The 21,711-nt window shown below is 41.6% G+C and overlaps 1 protein-coding gene across 1 annotated transcript in view; it reads right to left on the reverse strand.

Moving 5' to 3' along the window:
* The window catches only part of GRIK5 (glutamate ionotropic receptor kainate type subunit 5), a 214,975-nt gene that overhangs the window by 91,962 nt on the left and 101,302 nt on the right, over positions 1-21,711 (reverse strand). Inside the window, exon 3 of the mRNA XM_075840288.1 lies at positions 4,442-4,606. Within this exon, the coding sequence (XP_075696403.1) occupies positions 4,442-4,606 (165 nt within the window). The remainder of the gene's footprint in view (positions 1-4,441; positions 4,607-21,711) is intronic.

Below are 21,711 nucleotides of genomic sequence, written 5' to 3' on the forward strand. Positions count from 1 at the left end.
GCTGCACTGGAAAAGATCCTAGATGATAGTAAACATAAATGATAAAGTCTCCGTAGTCCACAAATCTCTTTGAAGAGCATTTCTACCAAAAATCAAAATCGGTCTTCTCCATCACAGTTTATATAGGAGTTGCTTCCTTTCAGTCACCCTAGAGTCATCTAGAGAACATCCATGGAGAAAGTATTACTGCATTACTAGACAGATTTTAGGTGGCACCCATGTGAGAGGTGTGATGGTGGCCAGACTGGTTGTCACCCAGTTTATCAAAAAACAAATACACTGTATCGAATATTTATCCAAATAGAATGGTAAAGGTCACCTCCAGGTTCAAGTGCCACCGTATCTCCAGTCAGAGTTATAACCTATAATACCCCTTGGGCAATATTATAACCATAAGACATAGCCAAATTTAAAGAAAACCTATAAATGTCTCATATTACCATCCGATACAAGAAAGAATCTTTAGACATGTATTTAGTCCAAAATATTAATTTTATCGTTCCATAAATATGGAAAAACCTCCAAAAAACTCACATAAATATACATAAAATATTAAAACATACTTAAAAAGAAACAGACTCCAAGATCATCAGGAAATAACCACCATTGCCTAATGTGTATAGTGATACATAGTGTGCAACAGGTAAGGCAACAGCACACAGGGAGAGCATATAATATGCCTCTTGACAGAAGTCCACTAGTGCATCCACCTTCAATGTAGTCTATTAAATAATAGATGACTAACATACATAAATGATCAGCAAAGCTTCATATCCATTACCTGTGGCTGGCATGATGGGTATGAGTGGTCTCAGGAGACGAACAACTCGACGCGCGTTTCGCACCCTTCGTCAGGAAGTGATGTTAGTGTACTGGAGTTTGGTTTAAATAATTAACCTGTATACTGGTGACCAATGGCGCAAAGCGTTCATTAAGCTGTCCCACGTGTGTCTTCCGCGTCAGGAGCGTTCTGTGCAGTGGCAGATTTCTCCTTCATCCGCATTTCTGCCCTTACTCTGACAACTTCCGGCACAGCATGTAAGCGGCCAATCAAGCGCATGCGCACATCACCCTATGTGTCAAAAACCTCGTTTTAGAGTCCGAATCTGATGTACAGACTATTCAGAGATTTAATTCAGAGAGGAGTTTATGATGTTTTCAATATCAACCAGCAGCCATCAATCCACGTCACGGTTGGTTATACAAAACATGTATATATATACATATATCTGTATGACAATGTCACACACTGAATACCTTACACGCACTGTAGATGTAACATAAACTGGAGTGCATCACACCACTATGCAGCACAGCACGTACCACCGGCGGAGGCTCGGATAGGGAAGACCACCACCAGTGCCCAACACCGAAATTGTGTCATTAAACAAGTGTGGATGGTGGATGGTCATGACCAGTTGTTTTGCTGCCAACAGTAACTATTTTAGGTCTTCGTCCAAAATGACTCTTATGTGACCATTACTGAATGGAGGATGCGAGCGACAGTTCTGAAAATGATGACAGCTGCACTGGAAAATATCCCAGATGATAGTAAACATAAATGATAATGTCTCCGTAGTCCACAAATCTCTTTGAAGAGCATTTCTACCAAAAATCGAAATCGGTCTTCTCCATCACAGTTTATATAGGAGTTGCTTCCTTTCAGTCACCCTAGAGTCATCTAGAGAACATCCATGGAGAAAGTATTACTGCATTACTAGACAGATTTTAGGTGGCAACCCATGTGAGAGGTGTGATGGTGGCCAGACTGGTTGTCACCCAGTTTATCCACCAGTGTATCGAATATTTATCCGAATACAATGGTAAAGGTCACCTCCAGGTTCAAGTGCTACCGTATCTCCAGTCAGAAGCTTAAAAGTGATGGTTGAAGACACAGCCAAGGGTGTAATCGGTTCGGTCGCCTAGGCCAAAGGAGCCTTGCAGGACAGACTTCTGTGATCGAATGGCGGTCAAGGTGACCAGACTGCCCGCTCTGTCGGCTGTGTCTTCTACTGTCACTTTTGGTGGGAGACGAGGCTGCACCCATGTCTGGAATTATACTATGAATATAACGTTTTACCATTTAGGATGGTTACCATGCATTGGGTAACAACTGCAATTCTGAATAGCACAGTGCATTCTGCTGTTGTCACTTGGTTTCTTTCAGGCAGCTTTATAAGGAGTTAATGTGTGTCATGCCAACTAGTTATTTCTGCTCCTCTCTGCAGTGGACAGAGCTTTGCTCAATGCCCATGAAGTGCTGCTTGCTACTGCACAGTCTGCAGCCTCTCTTGGGCCTTTTCCTTTACATTAGACCTGCATCTGTAGCTCTCCAGTTTCATGCTCACAATTTGAAATAATCAATTTAACTATAGCTTCTGTTAGATTTTATCTGACCATACTTTCCTTTCTGTTGCATGGATAGAAACCATGGGGCATGTAGTTACCAGAGCTATTGCCTGTAGATAGTGATTTTAGTGTTTTGTTTTTTTTAATAGTCAGGGTTGCAATCTACCGTATATTAAAAAAAGTCTGCCTATGAAAAACAAATCCACCCAAAAATGAACGCCTATTGAATAGAGTCCATGCCCAATTAAATGCCCCGCCACTTATAGACCAGCTAGTCCAAGAATGGTCATTATTCACAGACGAGTAGTCAAAAACTTGGCTGACATTTATATGGCTCAGGTACAATTCTTGTGTAAATGTCTATGGCCAGCTTAACACATACAAGTATCTCTCTTCAACATTTTTTTTTTTTTTGTTGGTGTCAAAGAGCCTTCCTCTTGTGTACAGTCCTCAGCGGAGTCCTTTAACGGATTCGGAAAAATAAAGTGAAGTGAATGAAACGTTGCTGTACTTAGATTCCTTCGTGTTGTCAGCTGCAATGAATTGTCCCCCAGTTCTGGTTTCTCTGTACTATAAATCAGTTTATTGCAAAGAAGCTCCTGGCGCCCTTTTTATCTCTCTTACATTTATATGAAAAGATCTGCTAAAGTGACCGGTCTAGTTACTCCCAAAGGAGAACATGAAGGCCACTCCAGGATGCCCCCTAGAAGAGACTGTGGATGCGTGCCATCTTCATTAACTGGGTCTGGAGTGCCATGGAGGGGCCTCCGGGGAATTAATGCGCTACAAAAACATACAGGACCGCCATCTGCTTTCCCTTATACTACTTCACAGTGAAATACATCCCATCATCTCGGAGGATTTTATACATGTACAAACATAAACAGCAAATGTTGATTATAGATTGCGTTGATATTCCGCATGCGTGCTGCCTTTACACTGAACCATTTCACGTTTGAGCAAATAAATTATTTTGTGGGAATTATAGATGCATCCGTTCCACTGTATATATTAGTTCTGCAGTCAGAATTTTTGAATTATTATAGGTTCTTAGGCACAAAAAAAAATTACATTACCATATCTCCTATCAGAGCTGAATTGAAGTCAGGTCAGGACCCCGGTCAAAAAATTTAGAGGTGGCCCACATCCCACCTCTAAAACCCAGATGCCACATGACCCCCTATTGCAACCACTAAAGTCTGAGGAAGTTACGGAGACAACGGAGCCAGTGACCTCCTTAGATTTCATTGGAAATCCAACTCTGGGCTTAGTCTTGTATACACTACCCATATAAATAGCTACCTTGCACCCACCGGACAACTGTTTCTCCCGTTCTAGTCGGAAAACACAATGGAAGAACCATCCAGGGTAGCAAGGGTGGTTGGCGGAAGACCTCTAGGTCTCCTATTTGGTGGAGGTCCAATGTGCACATCCACCATGTACCCTTTCTATAATCTGACCCTGCCTGTTTACAGTCCTGGGCCATGGAAAGGGAAGGGCCTATTCAAATTTACATAAAAAGAGTCATTTACGTGCCATTTTGGGGGCATTTCTGGGAAGAATAGGGCTTAAAATGTCAGAACTTGTGTCATCCTCTTATGATAAGTGGTTTCAAATTTTTCATCCATTTCTACGTTATATCTGTTTCCGGGAAGGATTGGTGACAGTTAATCTGGCCACTGATACAGCTTCCACCGGGCTGGTCACCAAACTTTCCCAGATACCCCAATAGCAAATCTGCCTAATTATGCAGCAATATCAGACAGATATTCCATTTAAGACTCTAGAAGAGATGAGTGACCACTCCTGTGTACATCCATATGGCACTATATTACAGAAATACAGTATTATCCCCTAGAATTAACACTTCTAGGGCAGAATACCTCCATAATATGGCTTCCCATAAAACATTCCATGATTTTTTCCATACAAAATCCGTGATTCTGTATGCATCCATGTGAAATCAGAGGCATACAAAGGTACAATATGGGCCCAGGCCCATAGGTTAGAGACCTAATACTGTCTTTACGGAAAAAAGGGAGGAATCGTTATTCGTTTATTCTTCTTTAAAGGGATAATATAAAGTACTCACTTGTATCTGTAGTCTCGTACTGACTGTCCCTTTGCAGCTCAAAAATCTCCACCTCTACACGACCACTGGATGATCCTTGTGTGTGGCTGTTAATGTGTTCACGAGCAAGAGCCAATGCCAACCTCTCGCCTCGACCGCAAACAGTCTGATCGTCGAGGATTGCAGCTGTAAAGGAAGATACGCACAATTATTGATCGGCAAACACATAGTATAGTAGGAAGTATAGACCACTACCTACATAAAACAAATAGGATTACACAAAGCTGGAAAACCAAGGGGGGCAATTTATAAACTTTTCTATGCTATTTTTTTAATGTAAAAAAAGTCACAAATGGCACAAAAAAAATAAATCCCAATTTGCAGCGAAAATTGTGATTTTGGTGCCGTTTCCGCTGCTTCTGCCACGTTTTGGAAAAATGGGTGGAGCTAACTAGAACTGGCCGTGGCCTGGCAATTTTACTATAAATGTATACCAGAAACTGTTACATTGAGAACTGACGTAAATTTGACTCTCTGGCACATGGACGACCAGAGATGCGCCTAATTTATTAAGAGGCGTATATTCAAACTGGCGTATAAAATGCATGTCTTAAAAAGTCTCCCCAAAGAGTCTAGAAATATTTAAAGGGATTCTTCAGATTGTCTCAAGAAGTCAGCCCTTGTCCATATGCCCTACTATGGCATATGGTCGTCGTAGAGTGGGGTCCCACGCTCGGTATCCCCTTCTATGAGCCACTGTAAAACCAGCTCCTGCTCTGTTAGACAGGAGACGTCAATGGATGACCATGACAGCCATTCATCTAAATGGCTACCATGTAATACTACATTTCTCCTGCAGGAGTCGCTGCAGTGGGGCCCTTTAATGACTAGTAAAGATGAGACTGATGACTCGTAGAAAATAAGATTGTTATAACTGTTCACTGGCAAACAGGAGTAGTCTAAGTAATGACTAGTAAACTCTGGGATGTGTTGTGTATTATTACTAGTGAGGTGTGACTAATGACTAGTAATCTAGAGTGTGGTTACATCTGTACTAGTAAAGAAGGGTGTTATAACCATGTGTTCGAACTAGTAAACATGAGTATTATGTCTAATGTCTGACAAACAAGAGCAGGGTGGCCTAAATGTCATCCAGGATCCTCTTTAATGCTAGTCTTAACTACTCGACCCTATGCTAAACCAGTGTCCAGGATTGATTGATATTGTCCTAGATTCTTGACTCTCTACAAAACACAACATATCTAGGATCTTTACAGAATTTAGTGACTGTTGACAAAGTAATTTTCTGTTAAAGGGAATGTGTTATCAAAAAATGACCTATTGTTTAAATCAAATTTTTAGGTTAAACATATTTAAGAATTGTTGGTGATTTTCTCCTTAATATTCTATGTCATTATCTATATTTTAAAGAAAATCCTAAAATCGTGCAGTTTTCGCTCTGGCCACTGCGCCTCATAAGAGACTGACCCTTCCTGTTCTGTAGAGATCACTTCTCAGCAGTCATCTTATTACCATCAAAGTCAGGATTAGGCTTTATTCAGACGAACGGGAAAAACGTCCGTGCAACGCGCGTGATTTGCACGCGCGTTGCACGGACCTATATTAGTCTATGGGGCCGTGCAGACATGTTCGTGATTTTTACTCAGCGTGAGTCCGCTGAAAAAAAGTCACGACATGTCCGTTCTTTGGGCGTTTTGCGTGAATCATGCACCCATTGAACTCAATGGGTGCGTGAAAACCACGCATGTCGCACGGAAGAACTTCTGTGCGAACAGCGTGATTCGCGCATTAGCTGTCAAAAGGATGAATGAAAACAGAAAAGCACCACGTGCTTTTCTGTTTACAAACATCCAAATGGTGTCATAATGATGGCGGCTGCGCGAAAAGCACGCAGCCGCGCATCATATGCTGCTGCCATACGGAGCTGGTAAGTGGTTTTTGCGCACGCAAAACGCTGCATTTTTGCGTGCGCAAAGACGCCACGTTCGTGTGAATCCAGCCTTACACTAACAGGTAACACCTATATATAGACAACAGAGGATCCACCATTCATAATAGACTGACCCTTCCTGTTCTGTAGACATCACTTCTCAGCAGTCATCTCATTATCATCACAGGCAGGATTACACTGACAGGTAACACCTATATACAGATAACACAGGATCCACCATACATAATAGACTGACCCTTCCTGTTCTGTAGAGATCACTTCTCAGCAGTCATCTCATTATCATCACAGGCAGGATTACAATGACAGGTAACACCTATATATAAGATAACACAGGATCCACCATTCATAATAGAATGACCCTTCCTGTTCTGTAGAGATCACTTCTCAGCTGTCATCTTATTATCATCACAGGCAGGATTACACTGACAGGTAACACCTATATATGGATAACACAGGATCCACCATACATAATAGACTGACCCTTCCTGTTCTGCAATTCTCTGCTAATATTTTACGATGCTGGCACTACTATTTAACCTACACTTCTTCATGGGCACCATAGTGGAGAAAAATTGCAAGGTGGCACCAGTGGGTACTATCTTGCCCTAAAGTGGGGACAGTATACTGTAAACACTACTATTTGGATAAATAGGTCTGGGCACTAACTCTGGTAACATAGGATTGTCTTTCATTATAACTAGGGTTAGTTTTGGAGGTGTGGCCTTGATAATCAGGGGTGGGGTTAGGGTGGGGTACGCAACTGAGATACTCTATTCTTCTGTAATATAGGCTCCTGAATAGCGGTTGGCCGGCCAGTGTGGAACTTGCAGAAATGTCGAGAAACTCTAAGTTTTATTGGGTTAACACTCAGTGCGTTTACGGCAGAAGTAGGACAAAGAGTCAATCAAAAGAGGTTACATAGTAATGCAAAAGGTGATAAGGCATAAAAGCTCTACTAGGGGCTCACTATCTACCAGGAGTCAATATACGTATTAGCATGGACATTGTAGCTCGGTAAGAGCATGCATAAGCATACAGCAAAGCCAGTGCTCAGACTACAAAACAGGACAAGAAGACTGAACATCCAATTTCTATGCAGATCACCAAACCATGAAGGTAGAAGTCAGTGGAGCAATGTACAATTATGAGTTAAACAATAGTCCATTGACAGAGCAGAAGTGGCTGTAAACAGGGGGTTTTAAAGCTCAGAGGCCGCAGTTATCATGCCACTTGCTGAGATTCCCTGCAAAGTCTAGATAGCCCCAACCCAAATAAAGAGAACAAAAAGATAAACCCAAGAAAGGGCTCAGCAATTTTTGAAAAAATTTAAAACACTCGGTATTACTTAGGGACATACATACAGGGGAATAGGCCTCCATCTTCATGCCGATTCACTACCCCAATATTTCAGGACAGGTTCACCCTCCCCCTTTCCATCCGTTGACCCATAGGCCAATACCCTCAACATGGTTTGTGGTCCATGTAGGGAGGGGAAGCCCTGCTTTGGTTCACACCACCAATTAGAAAAGGGGACGAGACCAAAGTGAAGTGAACCCCTTCCCCATAGCCCAAAGGTGCTGCCTCAATGTCATGTCTTCAGTGTCACTAGAGGTGTCCATACACGTAATAATAATTGTTAATGATACAACCTGCATATTTTTGAAGTGTAAAAAATTTTTTTAATTACGAAAAAAAACTACAATCGAAATTATATATATTTTTTTTATTCAGACAGTTATTTTTATATATAACTTGTCCTAGTTAGGGACACTACATTGGAGGCAGGGCCTTGCATATCAACGCCAAAGGACTATATTATTATTATGTTTCTTTTTTATTTAACTATGACTTTATTTTTTAATGACGTTTTATCGGATTACTGATTGCTCTCTTCAAATTGTAACACCTTCCATTCAATCATTATTTTACAGTGATGGAAAATACGGTGCTATAGAGTAAGACCCCGGTGTAAAAAGGCGTATTCGCGATCATAAGGGGTTAACAACCAGAAGCACAATACTGAATTCTGATGCACTGGTAAGATCAGGGGCAAATTGATCCATGTATGGCCAGCGTAACATATATAATTCAATGAGGGGCATATTGATCCAGGGAATTGTCTCTGTAAGGTACGAAAGATAAATTTGATAAAGTCTTTGAGAAATCGGTCTCCAGATATAAGATTCTAGTTCGTGATCAGGTGACTCAAAACGGAGACCTTTAGCATTTTGCCAACTTCATTGTTTTTTGTTTTTTTTCCGAAAATCCAAACAATGATGGTAAATTAGCGAAATGAGTCATGGATCAACACACTGAGGTTTGGCTTGTGTCTAGACAGAGCGAACACAATACTGTAAGAATAGACTCTCACCGCGTTAAAAGGGCCTTATACCCTGTCTTGTTTAAATGCTAATCCCTACCTTTGCTGGAAATCTTCAAAAGAAATTGCCCTTTTAGTGTCCTCCTGACAGCTTTTAAACTTCTGTATTTGTCCTCAGGCTCCAAATTTGTAGAACCTGCAAGTCTAAGTATAGTTCCCAAGAGAGTAAATCTCATCTTATATCAACCAAGGTAGCACCGTGAGCAGGAACTACAGGTCAGTATCTTCTATTCTGAACGATCTAGGTCCAATATAAAGAGGCTATCTCATGTAGACATCCCTGTCCAGATTCCTATTAGGGCGTATGGATGTCATAGAAGTGGGTCCCACTGAAAGACCTGCCATCTGTTACTACATGTCCCCTGGGCAATGTCTGGTTGGCCACCTCTCCTTTCCCCAGCAATATCATCTGTTTGCCAGACCCAGCCAGATCATCTTAAAGTAGTCGTCTCTTTGGTTTCGAGTAACATTCTTTATTATAATCCAGAGCTGCAATCACAATTCTGCTAAGTTAACATTCAACAGCCTTCAATGCAGATGGGCAGTTAATTTGTTTCCTACAACAGTGCTTGGTGTAAAGAATGAACTTCCCAGAAATAAAAAATCACCAGAAGAAGATTTGAGCTCTGAAGTCTGCAATATTGTGAATGCAGCCCTGGAGCATCGGAATCTATACGTATCTATATGTTAAGAGTTGTAGTTTCCCCATGGCTGGAGAGCCACCACTGGAAACAGTTATAGTTTCACCACAGATGAAGAGCAACAGGTGATCTGAGCAGTGCAAGTCCTGTGGTAATGCTGGACATGGCAAGTGTCCCTCTTTTAGAAGGGTGTTCCCTACTACGGAAAGTGTTTAATTCCCCTGCAGCGCCATCACAGTAGAAATGTATCATTACACAGTTTCTATTAAAATCAATGGGCTATCCATAGAATACACAAATGTGCGGGTTCCTCCAGAGCGAGAGATCTTCTTTGTAGCTTCTCTTCACTTTGAGTTTAATATATGAGGCTCTTGGGCGAGTCCTCTCATTTAGCTTAGAAGTCCCTAACAAAGCATTTTAACACTGGTTTTTCTATACCAGATAATCCCTTTAGGTGTCCCTTTGACTATCTGTGCAAAACAGCTCTACTCCAGAAGGAAGAAAACTTTCTCTCTAGTGCCAACCTTAGGTGACTACCCTGTGAGGTCAATGTCCGGCTTGGGTTAATAGGCAAAACAGAGATCCCTATTTGTAGACAGCACTGGTTTGAAGTTGTTACTCCAGATGCCTATGAAGCAGCTCTTGGAAGGTACTGATTCTGGACTCTGTACTGATGAGGACCAACAGCACTGAAACAGTACTGTCTACAGATGGGGGTCTTAACCCGAATAATGTTTCAAGGCTCTATAAAAGGGTCGGACATTGACTTACAGGGTAGTCACTTATAGGCCGTTTTCTTCCTTCGGGAGGAGGGATATTTTGCATACTTTTTTCCCAGGGAGCATTGTTCTTAACTCTTCCTACAAGCTGGATCTCCGCAAGTTGTATCAGTACCTGCCAATAACTATTTGACCATAGAAATGTTGGGGGGTAATTGCAAATATAGAAACATAAAGATTTCAATGCTTATTGTGCCTTGTAGACGTATAACAAGACTCAGTCCTACTGATACTTCTAATTACTAAAATCGTATGACATGAGAGATTCGGTAGTAGTGAATCACCTCCCTCGCTGTACTTTTTAGAATCAGCTCAGGCCTCTTGCTCTATACGGAGAACAGCTACGGGTGATATGGGGGAGGTTGAGCGGATCCTTTGAAGCTTTTCATCTCTTTTCTTTATTCAGGATTTATTACATTTCTTTCTTCTGGGTTTTTTGATATGTTAATTTTCACAAATTGTAGAGTATTAAATGTGTGTCTTTTTATTACAGCTTTTGTGAGCGGAGCAGGAGAACACAAAACATACAAAAGACACCCCACCCTCGTAATAACCTCTCCGAACAGCCTCTTCCTCTGCTTGTATCAACTGTTAAAGCCCAATTATAGGAACATCTTTCAGGCACCTTTCTCTGTACTCCACTAGCGGGGGCACCTGGCAATCACAGACTTGGGGCATATGTTATTATTGGGTATGACCCTTCTAATAATGGGAAGCTACTGTCCTCTTACAGTACCAAACAGTCTATAAAATCGAGTTTTGTTCCAGTCTACTCTTTTAGAAGAAGATTTTAATGTTTCTTCTAATTCAAATACTGCAACTTTCCATTTCCTTTACAGTGGATACACTCAAGTTCTTTTTTTAAAAGGCACTGTCCACCTTTTATAGTTATTTTTGTTTTTGTTTGAAGGGTCCCCTGAAAATAAGCTGCTCGGACTCCGAGCGATCATCTGTAATCCGAAGGGGAATCTAGCAGCAAGTGTTCAATTTCCCTGCAGCGCCATCACAGGGGAAATGAGGAGTTACACAGTGCCCATTGAAATCAATGGACTGTCCATGTTCTGCAAGGACATGCTGGGTCCTCCAGAGAGAGAGAGAGAGAGAGAGACGCTCTTTGTAGATGCTCTTTACTCCAGCTAATAGAGGAGGCTCTAAAATGAGGTACTCCCGTCTATAAACTAATAATAATATATTTGAAAATGGGTTTTCAAAAACAATCAACTCTTTTTGCATCGACATAGCTGTATAAGGTCTAGTTTTCTGCAGGACAAGTTGTATTTTTATTAGCAGAATTTTGTCGTACATATAATTGGGGTACATAGAAAAAAAAACAACAATGTCGCCACACTTTTTTGCGTCCTAAACTTACGCTGTTTGCCGTATGGTATAAATAACATAACAACTTTATTCAGCAGGTCGTTACGATTGCAGCGATGCCAAATTTATATAGTTTTCTTATGTGTTACTACTTAAAACTGTAAAACCGTAAAAACGTCTTTTTTTTTTTTAAACAAAAAATTGTGTCGCCATATTTTAGGAGCCATAACTTTTTTATTTTTCTGCCGATGCAGTTGTAGGAGGGCTTTTTTTTTGTGGACGACTTCTAGTTTTTATTGGTACCATTTTTGAGTACATGTGACTTCATGATCACTTTTTATCACATTTTTTTTAAGGCAGAATTCACAGAAAACAGCATTTCTGGCATTGTTTTTTATTTTATTTTTTACGCCATTTACCGTGCCGTTTAAATAATGTAATAACTTTATAAGTGCGGCGATACCAAATATGTGTATTTTTTTGTAACTTTTTTACCGTTTTTTTCCATACCAAAGCATTTTGTAAGGGGAAAAAGTTGTTTTTTAAGTTATTTTTATTTATTATACACTTTATTAAACTTTTTTTAACTTTTTTTCTAGTCCCACTAGAGGACTTTACTGTGCGATCCTCTGATCGATTCTATAATACACTGCAATACTTCTGCATAGCAATTTATTACTGCCTGTCAGTATAAAACGGATAGGCACCTGTTAGGTCACGCCTCTGGCATGGCCTAACAGGCATCAACTAGAGGCAAACCTGGGGGCCTTTGTGGGGCCCCCGGCTGCCATAGAAACCACCGACACCCTGCGATTGCATCTCAGGGTGCCGGTGGCGTGAGAGAGGGAGCCCCCTCCCTCTAAAACCACTTGAGCGCCGCATCTGATAACAGATAACGATCCCGCCCGCTCGAGCAGGTCTGCTCCCAGACCTCCGGTAGCTGAGAGAATGGAGATTTACCTGCTCCCGGTTGTGTTTATTTATTCAGAGGCAGCATCGGAATAAAGTTCGTTAGTAGCCGCCGTAAAAACACCTAGGGGCGGTCACTAACCGGCTAAGAAAGGTTACACCAACAGATATGGAACAAAGTGGGTGGTCTACAGAAATGGAGAAAGACAAGCTTCCAAATGGTGAGAAAAAAAGTCAAAGGATTATCAAAAAGAAGTATAAATAGAGGAACATGGTTTACAAAATGTATTTCTAGCAAAAGAGGTAGAATAAAATAAATCACCAACCCAATAGATATAGGGAGATTGCAGTGGCATAGATAGGGAAGAGGGGACCATAGCAAAAATCTGTTCAACATCATTGCTTCCCAGAACAGGAGGGCATAGCACTTGTCACCCCAGCCTGACTTTCCCTGGTTAGGGCAGAAAATTACTTAGAGGTTAGTTAGTTCCTTCCTAAATTTTTTGCCCATTTTGCAGTGCCCGCAAAGATTCACATGGCCCATGAAGAAAGGAAATAGGACCAACCTAAATTAGGTCCTTGTCCAAATGCATCATATCATAGGCCTCTATGACACAAATGCCATTATAAAATATTAAAAACAAATAAAAGATTATGGAAAATGGGTTTCTGGCCAAAGGTTGTAAAAGAATTACCGTATTTTTCGGACTATAAGACGCACCCAGGTTTTAGACAACAGAAAATAGGAAAAAAAAAATCATATGTTACTACTTTTACAAAGAAAAAAACTTTTTTTTTTTAAAAATTTGTCCTGTTCCACCACATTCTGAGAGACATAACTTTTATATTATTTAATCGACTGAGCGGTGTGAGGGCTTATTTTTTGCAGGACGAGCTGTAGTTTTTATTGGCACCATTTCTTGGTACATAGGATTTTTTTTAATCACTTTTTATTAAATTTTTTCAGCGATAAGGTGACCAAAAGACGATGATTCTGGTGTTTTAATTAAATTTTTTTTACGTCGTTCACCGTGCGAGTCATATAATGCCATATTGTAATAGTTCAGACTTTTATGGAGGCAGCGATACCAATTTTTTTATTTTCTACTTAGTGCTTGGGGAAAAATTTGAAACTTTTGTTTTTACAGATTTTATTAGTTCCCCTAGGGGACATGAACCAACGATCGTTAGATCGCTGGTACAATACACTGTTTCCGTAACTACTATTCAGTTCTATGGGATTTCTGGAAACAGCGTAGTCCCAGAGGTGGGACCCGCATCTATCTATCTGACATTTATGACATATCATGTGGATATCTCATAAATGTCCTTTATGGGAAAACCCCTATAAATGCAGAGGTCGCTATTGACCACGGCATTTAACTAGTTAACTGTTCCTGGCTGTGAAACACATCTGACACCTGCAGCGTATGGAGCGGGCTCAGCGTGAGCCCTCTCCGCTCCAAACATCATCTCCCTCCCCGCTCCATGAAGTGCCGGCACATCATGGGTCGGGAAGCGGTTAAGCAAGGAAGCGGTCAGGGGGCCCGGCACAGCTGGGTCCCTTGACTGCCGACTATAAGACGCAGGGACTTTTTAGCAAGATTTATTTGCCAGCAAATGAGGCTGAAGATGACGGCACGCCATCATCTTAGATGCTCATAGGTAGAGTTTCCGGAAAAAAGATGACGCAAGATTAGTTGACTTCAAAATAGTTTTGATGGATCTTAATATTTTAGCCCCCTCATACTGTATATACTGTATATTGTAGAATTGCAGATCGTCAGAAATGGAATCTTTATTGCTACGAAAGATGCATTTTTGTGGGGGTTCTCAATTGAATCAAGTCATACTATAGTCCAAGTAGAGTTACTATCGGGTGGATTGGGAAGCCTTCACTTAATAGTCTGTATTTCTTTTAGAGTTTTTCCATCTCATAAAGTGAAGGCATTTTGCTAAGATATGACTGATGGGGGTCAGACCTCAGGACCCCCTCCAATCCTGAGAATAAAGGGGCTGCAACGCTACTTTAGCAATGCCTCCCCTACAAAGTTTTCCCTGCACAGCAGCAGTACCGGACACCGGCTATGCAGGGGACTGCAGCACAACCCCACAGACTTGAGTGTGGCCGTGACCACTGATGTGCAGGGAAAAACTGTAGGGGCCGCCGCAGCACTATCATTGTTAGGGTATGTTCACACGGCAGCGTCCGTAACGGCTGAAATTACGGGGCTGTTTTCAGGAGAAAACAGCTCCGTAATTTCAGCCGTCATGGCATGTTGAGGCGCTATTTCGCTGCATCCATTACGGACGTAATTGGAGCTGCTTTTCCATCGAGTCAATGGAAAACGGCTCCAATTACGTCTGAAGAAGTGACAGGCACTTCTTTGACGCGGGTGTCCTTTTTACGCGCCGCCTTTTGACAGCGGCGCGTAAAAAAAATGACCGTGTGCACAGAACATCGTAAGACCCATTCTAATGAATGGGCAGATGTTTGCCAACGCTATCGAGCCGCATTTTCGGACGTAAATCGAGGCATAAAACGCCCGAATTACGTCCGTAAATAAGCCGTGTGAACATACCCTTAGGATCGATGGGGGTCACAGAAGTTGGACTCCCACATTCAGAAAGTGATGGCATATCCTTGTGATATGCCATTACTTTTATGAGATGGTAAAAACCCTTTAAGCTGTTTTCGTTGCATGTAATGGTTTTGTGTCATAATGAACTTGGCTTGTGAGCGTCTTCTACAAATCCTATAGAAAGATTTTAGCAGTCTACAGTGGACGAGCTTGAAAGCTTTCTAAGTAAAACTCATCCGGAGAATGCAAAGTGTTTCGAAACAGTTACCTAAGAAACAACATTGTGTTCAGTCCAAAGGACTGTCATGGGGAAAGAGTATATTGTGTTGGAGTCAATATGGTATCCTAGAGAGTGCTTTAGGAATCAGGCCAGAAATATTGCTTTGCAAAATGCATCATTCCCAGTCTAAAAGCAATTTTGAAGAGAGTCTATTAAGTCGAGGACAGAAACCACTCCAAAGACAGAGCCAGTTATTATAACTGCCCCATCATAAACGGGCTATCTTCACCAATATGATGTCCGGCCTTATCTAACATGACAATAAATATAATTTTACCATCAGAAAAATATCAGACAAGAAACATTTTTGGAATATATAAAGTTTTAGACTTGATGTAAAAAAAAATTGTCGGATCAAATTAATAGAATATTCTATGAAGCGTTCACAGGGTCATATGAAGGTTGGTGGAGGCCACTGAACAAAAAATTTGGTGGAGGCCCCAATCCCAACTATTAGACCCAAACCCCACCTGATCTCCAACTATAGACACATATATACGAGAGGTCCTGTCCACTGAAGTCTATAAAAGTTATGGAGGTAGCCAATCCTATGGATAGAGCCAAAGGCATGCATGGTAACCGTTCCACCTCTTCTCGGACATATGGGAATGTTGAGCGGCCATCAGGGGACCCCAGTTTTCCTGTAAGGTGTGAGTTCCAGAGATGAGCAATGTATACACTTCCCACATAAATAAGCCCAGAATCATAACTAGAAAGTGCTGGGCCATTACTATACATTCCTGTCCCCTATCCCCATCGCATCGGAAAAGGGTATCTGGGCTTTGGCCTAGAAGGTGAATGTCGAGGTAGGGAGATAACAACCGATTGTTGGACAACCGATTTCTCAAATGCTTCTCACAACCAGATTAGAAAACTGGCTTGGGCAGGGAGGGTGTTTAAAGCCCCTTAACTCCTTAAGGTGGCAGGGCCCCCAGGTCATGTGCCCTTCCTATAATTCTTGTTCATTTTACAGAGTCTTAAATGTATGTGTACCCAATGTTGGGGGACCATTAGAACTTTGTTGTGAAAGATTTAGTTAAGACTATGCTTCTGGAGTCATCCATTTCTGTCAAAATCAAAAGAATATTTTCAGATGTTCAAAGAGGGACCCTCAAAGGGTTGTCTCATCATGTCAATCCCTATATTGAAGCCTGCCTGGTGATCAGCAGGGGAAATATAGTATTACATGTCAGTCATTCAAAAGAATGGCCATCTTTGTAATACATAGAGTCTGCCAGTTTGCAAAGGGTCTCAGTTCCACATCCATATACCCTAGTAACATATAAATGGTTGTCTTCATGAGACAACCTCTTTGAAGGTCCATGGGTGCAAAATGTTCTTAACGCATGACGATATTGTTTAACAGTTCTTATTGCTGCCACATTATAGTAAATTAACCTATTGATCTAATCCAAGAGAAAGGTTTCAGAAGCAAAGGGACCGAGGGGCAGAGGGATTTGGGTCAAAAGTAAGGACTGCGATTTCAGAAAAGGAAAACTACGGAGATATGTATTGGGCACATTCAAGAGTATGGAATAATAAGCCATTAAAAATAGACTGCTTAAGGGGTATGCCACAGCAGCCATACCATATGTGCAACTGCAGAGTGACACAGTGGGTATGCGGGCTCATGGTTACCCTAAAAGCAGATTCTGACTGTCTATTAGATTGCATGTAAGGGATTGAGCTATTGAATTTCATGGCTCACAATTACTGGGGGACTGTTTGAGAGATGCAAGGGGGTGCGCTATGATGAGTTATTGGAGAGCGAGGGGCCCATATACTGTTCTTCCACGGATGCCCTTTGAGGTCTGTGCCACAGGATATTAAAACTACCCGATGGTCCACCTACTAGAAGAATGGGGGTTGTGTGAGATGGAGAGATGGTCCCATCCTATACACATGCCATAAATGTTGAAGATGAGAATACTCCTGGAATAACCGTGTTTTATAGAAATAATACACATGGCTAGACTATTCTAGTAAAGGTGGTAGCATGCATGCCGATTTGAGTGACATTAAGTACACATTGCAGAAACAAACAGCAATATGGAACAACGAAGATAAATATACACAAAGTAATTAATCCTACATAACCCGAGCTCCATGAATGAGTTTATAGCCATAGGATCTGAACTGCAATGAGGGAGACTGACATTTATAGCAGCTCATTGCATCAGCTGAATGAGCGTACACCAAAATGATCTACACAGCAAGGGCTCCGCGCGCTCACCGATCTCTCACTATCTGCTGCTCTTTAGGAAACCGGCAGAGGAAAACAAATAACCAAAATTAGGACAGCGTCTCTACTTTATCACGAAATCTCCAGGTGCTTCCAAGCCTATTATCTCCTCCAGCAGCCCCCGAAATGGAGTGCGAATATAAACCAAGGCCAATATGACAAGACCAAGGGATGGATCACGAAAGAGTAAGGACAAACCTGAATCATGGAAATGAATCAGAGTCAAATCGGAGCAGATTGCAGAGCACAAGCAGATGGGGAATAGCTGCAGCCTTCGAAGGCTCCTAGTATAACAGACTCCATAGATCTTCCTATCCAGACACAAGAGCGTTAATCAATAGATAAGTCATTTTGATGGACAATTCATTTTGGTCCCCCAAGGCAGTAAATGTTCACTACAGTGAAATCTTCAGCAAATTGATCCATTTTGTGGACCAATATTGAGCTTTATCAATTCACTGGGACATTACTGAGACACGAGGAACAAGGCACCATCGATAGAGGACGGATTCATAGCCAATATACTGGATGCAGTACCATCGACCTAAAAGGGCCAACGATTAAATGATATATTGGTGCCGAACATGTTGTATTTGGAGAAAACAATAAATATAATGATGGATCTGATGATGAATAGCTGTAGAGGTCTGGTTGCCTACCGTTCTGAAGAATACTTAAAGATCTGTAAGTTCTATTGGACTAAAATGCCCTCTGGCACGGTTAATGTGATTGGTCCGTGCCCAGGACGACCATGTAGCAAAACGCGTCTGCACTTCAGGGCTGGATTACAGCTACGGCACTTAGATTTGTTGCCATGCATGTCTTGGCACTTGATCCATAAAATACATTTATTTCAGATTAATGTTGTGTGGTTTGGGCGCCGATTTTTTAACGGGAGAGATCTAAGGTGCCAAGCAATTGGTGCCTACAGGCTCCTGAGATGTAATTCCAGTACTGGTTACCAGGGTAATAGCAGTACCATTACAGATAGCATTGACTTGGGATTATGGCACCATTGCATCATAGTATCCCAGAACTGAAGTCCCAGTGGTGCCCAGCACCCGTTTATGCCACCTGTAAAGTGTTTAAAATAGCAGATCTCCAAATGTTACATCCATTTAGGGACGAGAATAGATAACAGGGGCTCCATGGAAAGATTAAACTTGGGCCCCCATATGGTACTGGTTGACACTACCGTACACATAACCAAACTGGAGGAATTGGTCTTATTTTTCCCTAATCTTTTTCCCAGGATCCTTAATTTATATGGTGGTGATTTCATATGGATCTTTTCTTACATATTCATAAAGAATTTTCAAAGTAAATTGTGGCATGCTCCGTCACATTACTTTTAGGGGAGAATACGGTGCCACATAGAGTGCCTATGGCTCCCCAATACACATGTGATGGGACTCTGATTGGTCACAAAGCATACGGGCACCATTTTCCTACAAAGTCTATGATTTCTGCCCTATACGATAGTTTAGGTAACAACATTTTATCTATAACTACAGACTTGATTTATTTTCAAGAGCCTGGTACTCCGATATAGGAGTGATGGGTTTGTCAGGTGTAGGCTCGTTGCGTTTGCCATGTTGCACAAATCATTTGGATATCACAATAAGTTTGGTATTTACACAAAGCCACAGGTAAACCTACAACATCATTTTCATGTTATTTTTTTTTTTGCAAAACGGAAATACATTGCTCCTTTTAATATATCTTATTAGGGGAAAGTCACATTTACCTCACCTTCCGGCTTTCCCTGTCTGCAGGCTCTCTGTAAATGTTTAGAAACCTCCTCAGTCCCCCAAAAATACATCTAGTATAAAACAGCAAATAGAAGAGAGAGAGGAGGGAGAGGAGGGAGATGCAGCTGCAGTTTCTTACTCAGTATGCGGTGCAGAGGGGAGGCGACCAGCAGGGGAAGACATCTGATTGGCTCAGAGTACAGCTCATACTCATACTTCACATTCAGCAGGCATGGAGAGAACAGTCCTAAACATATAAGGCTTTCCTAAAAAGGACCGGAATATACTATATATCATATATCTACATAAAGCAGCCAGGAAGGTAGGGATAGTCCTGCAGTACAACGGATTATTCTAGCGTAACATATTACATTACTGTTATTGTTGGTCCGTACATCGTCATCCATCAGAGACCCCAGCTCAGGTTCATTATAACCATGTGGACCCTGGTGGTCTTCTGCAATTGCCTTGTGGGTAATTCAGTCCTGATGGTCGTACAGCCTGACTGCACTTTGACGTGTATGAACTAGACTTCAGATAGCCGGGTAAACATAAATTAATTTGTCAGCATTACTGATGCACGGGACTCGTGTCCTCTGTGGAGGCAGCTAAAATAACATCTTCGAGGATAATCAATAGGATAAATCAGACAGAAGAACAATTGTATAATAACTTTAACCCCGGGAAAGAATGAGAGAAGATGCAGAGACTGTCTTGGTACATACTCGAGAGGTCATCCAATGCAAATCCAGCAATTTTACAGCTTGCCCTAGCAACCCCTGGCAATCTGGCTGAGAATCTGACGAGTGCCAAAGGCATGACTGCCAACACTGGGATATCATTTTCACAGACACGTTGCCACTATGCCAAAAGCAATTATACATCAGGCATGTGTTGCACACAATGTAGGCATGGGCATTTAATGCGAACACAGAAAATTGTCCATTGCCCCAACCTCCAATAAATTGGGAGTATGTACTGTCAGTCATAACCAACATACAGATCGTACAAGAGAGGGGACTCCATAGTAATCAACAAAATTAAGCCCCAATTATGGTGCCCAGTTTTGCTACCCAGGACAGAAGGGCCTGTTGTGTGCTTGACTCTTCCGCAGCTTTTCCATTACCCTTGGGCAAATTCCTCATAAAGATGAGGAAGATAGAGTGGAGTCCTGCACAGGTTCTCACAACCCAATAACAAAGGAGATGGGACAGGACTGGGCCTCCCTTTATCCAAGGGCCCCATAGCAGCCACAAGGTCTGCTTGTATGGCACATTCTCCTTTGATTACATCCTTTGTATAGACAATGTTGTTATTCTGTTGATACAGATGATTATTCCTAGAAAATGAAGAGCAATTCCAACAAATACAGATTATTCAATGTCAAAGTCAACACCATCGCCCGGAAAAACAGTCACAGGGGCAAAAAGGTGGCGACCACTCTGGACAGAATTTTATTGGCATTAATAGGAATCCCTGTCTATGCACAAACCCAAGGTATTCTTTATCATTTATAGTAGGGGGTATATTATTTTGTGTAATACAACCTCAGCTGCTGAAGAGCTTCTTTTTGTAGGGTTTAAACAAAAGTCTACACCATCTGAGGTGAGTATTATGATGTTCTGCATCATCTGAGGTGAGTATTTTGATGTTCTGCATCATCTGAGGTGAGTATTATGATGTTCTGCAGCATCTGAGGTGCGTATTATGATGTTCTGCAGCATCTGAGGTGCGTATTCTAATGTTCTGCAGCAGCTGAGGTTTTTACTATAATGATCTTTTGCATCTGAGGTGTGTATTAAGATGTCTTTCAGCATCTGAGGTGAGTATTATGATGTTCTGCAGCAGCTAAGGTGTGTATTATGATGTTCTGCAGCAGCTGAGGTGAGTATTAGAAGTTTTGCAGCAGCTGAGGTGAGCACTATGATTTTCTGCAGCAGCTAATGTGAGTATTATGATGTTCTGCAGCATCTGAGGTGAGTATTATGATGTTCTGCAGCAGCTGAGTAGTGTGATGTTCTGCAGCAGCTAAGGTGAGTATTATGATGGTCTTCAGTATCTGAGGTGAGTATTATGATGTTCTGCAGCAGCTGAGGTGAGTATTATGATGGTCTTCAGCATCTGAGGTGAGTATTATGATGTTCTGCAGCAGCTAAGGTGTGTATTATGATGTTCTGCAGCAGATAAGGTGTGTATTATGATGTTCTGCAGCAGCTGAGGTGAGTATTATGATGTTCTGCAGCAGCTGAGGTGAGTATTATGATGTTTTGTAGCAGCTGAGGTGTGTATTATGATGTTCTGCAGCAGCTAAGGTGAGTATTATGATGGTCTTCAGCATCTGAGGTGAGTATTATGATGTTCTGCAGCAGCTGAGGTAAGTATTATGATGGTCTTCAGCATCTGAGGTGAGTATTATGATGTTCTGCAGCAGCTAAGGT

This window comes from Rhinoderma darwinii, chromosome 10, assembly GCF_050947455.1.
Source record: "Rhinoderma darwinii isolate aRhiDar2 chromosome 10, aRhiDar2.hap1, whole genome shotgun sequence".
Taxonomy (NCBI): Eukaryota; Metazoa; Chordata; class Amphibia; order Anura; family Rhinodermatidae; genus Rhinoderma; species Rhinoderma darwinii.